At 45.7% G+C, this 2125-nt stretch overlaps 1 protein-coding gene across 1 annotated transcript; it reads left to right on the top strand.

The window, feature by feature from the left end:
- The first annotated feature begins 685 nt into the window (after window positions 1–685).
- LOC112889157 (transcription factor MYB93-like) lies at window positions 686–2125 on the top strand. Its single transcript, XM_025955649.1, has 3 exons — window positions 686–976; window positions 1057–1186; window positions 1253–2125. Exons 1-3 carry the CDS (start codon window positions 844–846, stop codon window positions 1953–1955), a joined length of 966 nt encoding a protein of 321 aa, XP_025811434.1. The 5' UTR covers window positions 686–843; the 3' UTR covers window positions 1956–2125.

Below are 2125 nucleotides of genomic sequence, written 5' to 3' on the forward strand. Positions count from 1 at the left end.
AAACCAAGTCGGTTACGAGTCCCAAAATTCCGCGCATGATATCCGTAATAGATTCGAAATGGCAAAACAAATCTACAAAAGTAAGCCGCGTTCCCGTAAGGATTGGACCGGATTTTGGCGGACCATTCACGCGAGCGCCCGGCGAGGCGAGACGAGGCGAGCGTGCGCGTGTTCTTTCTTCTTCCTCTCACCCACACTTAGCATGGAGAGCATCTAACTATTTAAATTGGATTTTCTCCACCTCCACTAGCAAGGTGGGACTAACTCGTTGCAATACACATTTGCACTAATGAGCTTTTAAGATTTTATTGGAATTATTTGAAATTACATGGTGGACCTTTAGATCCCAAATATTCCAACATGACGGTGTTATTTGCTATCTAATTCCAAAAGAGTCACGCACAACATTACAAACCAGAAAACAACTAGAAATATAAGACAAGTACGACAAACGAAGCAGTTGAGGTTTACGTCACATAACAGTGTGGTCATACCTCGCTCACCTAAATAATCAGCACTCTGAAGTTCTCTTATCGAGTCAACAGAATCAAGGGCCGTATACTTTAATACGAGCACAGCTCAGACCAAGACCCCTGTCCCTTTCCCAAAATCATGTGCATGCAATTTTGCACGGTGCACCGGGCAGATCAGAGTTCTCTGCTCAAACAAATTTGGTTCACCCTATCGCTCTTCCTCTTGGACACAGGGAAGAAGCCTTTATATATAGATGAGCTATGCTCTGGTACCCGGTCATCTGAAATACAACAAGCCCAAACATCGAGAGGGAGGCAGATCCTCTCTCGCCACCTTCTAGCATTTGTCATATCCTGTTAATATCCATCAATGGGGAGGCCTCCTTGTTGCGACGAGAAGGGCCTCAAGAAAGGCCCCTGGACACCTGAGGAAGATCATAAGCTCATGAACTATATCCAAAAGCATGGCCATGGAAGTTGGAGGGCACTACCTGAACTAGCTGGTACGTCCACTGTTATACATTTCTGTGTCTCGTGCACTTAACTTTCACCAAAAACTTAGTTTTGCATATTTTTCTTGCAGGCCTGAACAGATGTGGCAAGAGCTGTAGGTTAAGATGGACAAACTACCTCAGGCCAGACATCAAGAGAGGAAAGTTCTCCAAAGACGAAGAGCAAACCATCCTCCAGCTCCATTCCATCCTGGGCAACAAGTACTAATAACTGCACCTAGCATACTTCTCATATCAAGTGTTTTGGCTAATCTGTAATCAACCCAGGTGGTCAGCAATTGCGAAAAACCTCCCTGGACGGACAGATAACGAGATCAAGAACTTCTGGAACACCCACCTCAGGAAGAAGCTCATTCAGATGGGTATCGACCCAATGACCCACCGCCCAAGAACAGACTTCTTTGCAGCGCTTCCACAACTAATCGCGCTTGCCAATCTCCACCAGCTCATTGAGCAGCAACAATGGGACGGCCACACTACAATGTCACAGACTGAGGCAGTCCAGGCTGCCAATCACCAGTACATGCAGACAATGTTTCAGACTGCAGCGTCCATTACACCCAACCCCACCACAATTAGTAGCCTCACAGCTGACCTAGAGCAGATCAGCCACCTTAACCCTCAGCATATGCTTTCTTCAACTCTTCTTGAGAGTACTGGCGGAGAAGGCGTAGCCAGGCAGGTGCCGCACAACCAAATGCCACACACTTTCTTTGAACAACCAGTTAGCAATATCAACCTGAGTTCAGATAACAATGTGAGCAGCAGTGAGCAGTGCCATGTTGAGGGAGGAAGCAGTAGCCGGAAAAGTATGTTGCCATCTGACAACTCACTACCACCACTCACGGACATGTCGGCCTCCAAACCTTGCTATGCTATCAGCACCACAAAATGCGGTGCCAGCAGTACACTATCACCTAGTTGGTCAGAGATACTTCTTGATGAAGAGCTCATGAGAGAATTTGAATGAATTCCTGAGCTTCAGTTGTACACTACCCTTTGGCTTGTACCTTTAAGATTTTAGGCCTAAATAGATCTGTGCATTTGTTGATTCGTAAAGAATTCGATGCATGAGTCTACACATGTATACTTGTAAATATAAAGTACATGTAAAAGTTACTCCGACATGCTTTGGCTTAA

This window comes from Panicum hallii, chromosome 4 (genome assembly GCF_002211085.1).
Source record: "Panicum hallii strain FIL2 chromosome 4, PHallii_v3.1, whole genome shotgun sequence".
NCBI classification, from domain to species: Eukaryota; Viridiplantae; Streptophyta; class Magnoliopsida; order Poales; family Poaceae; genus Panicum; species Panicum hallii.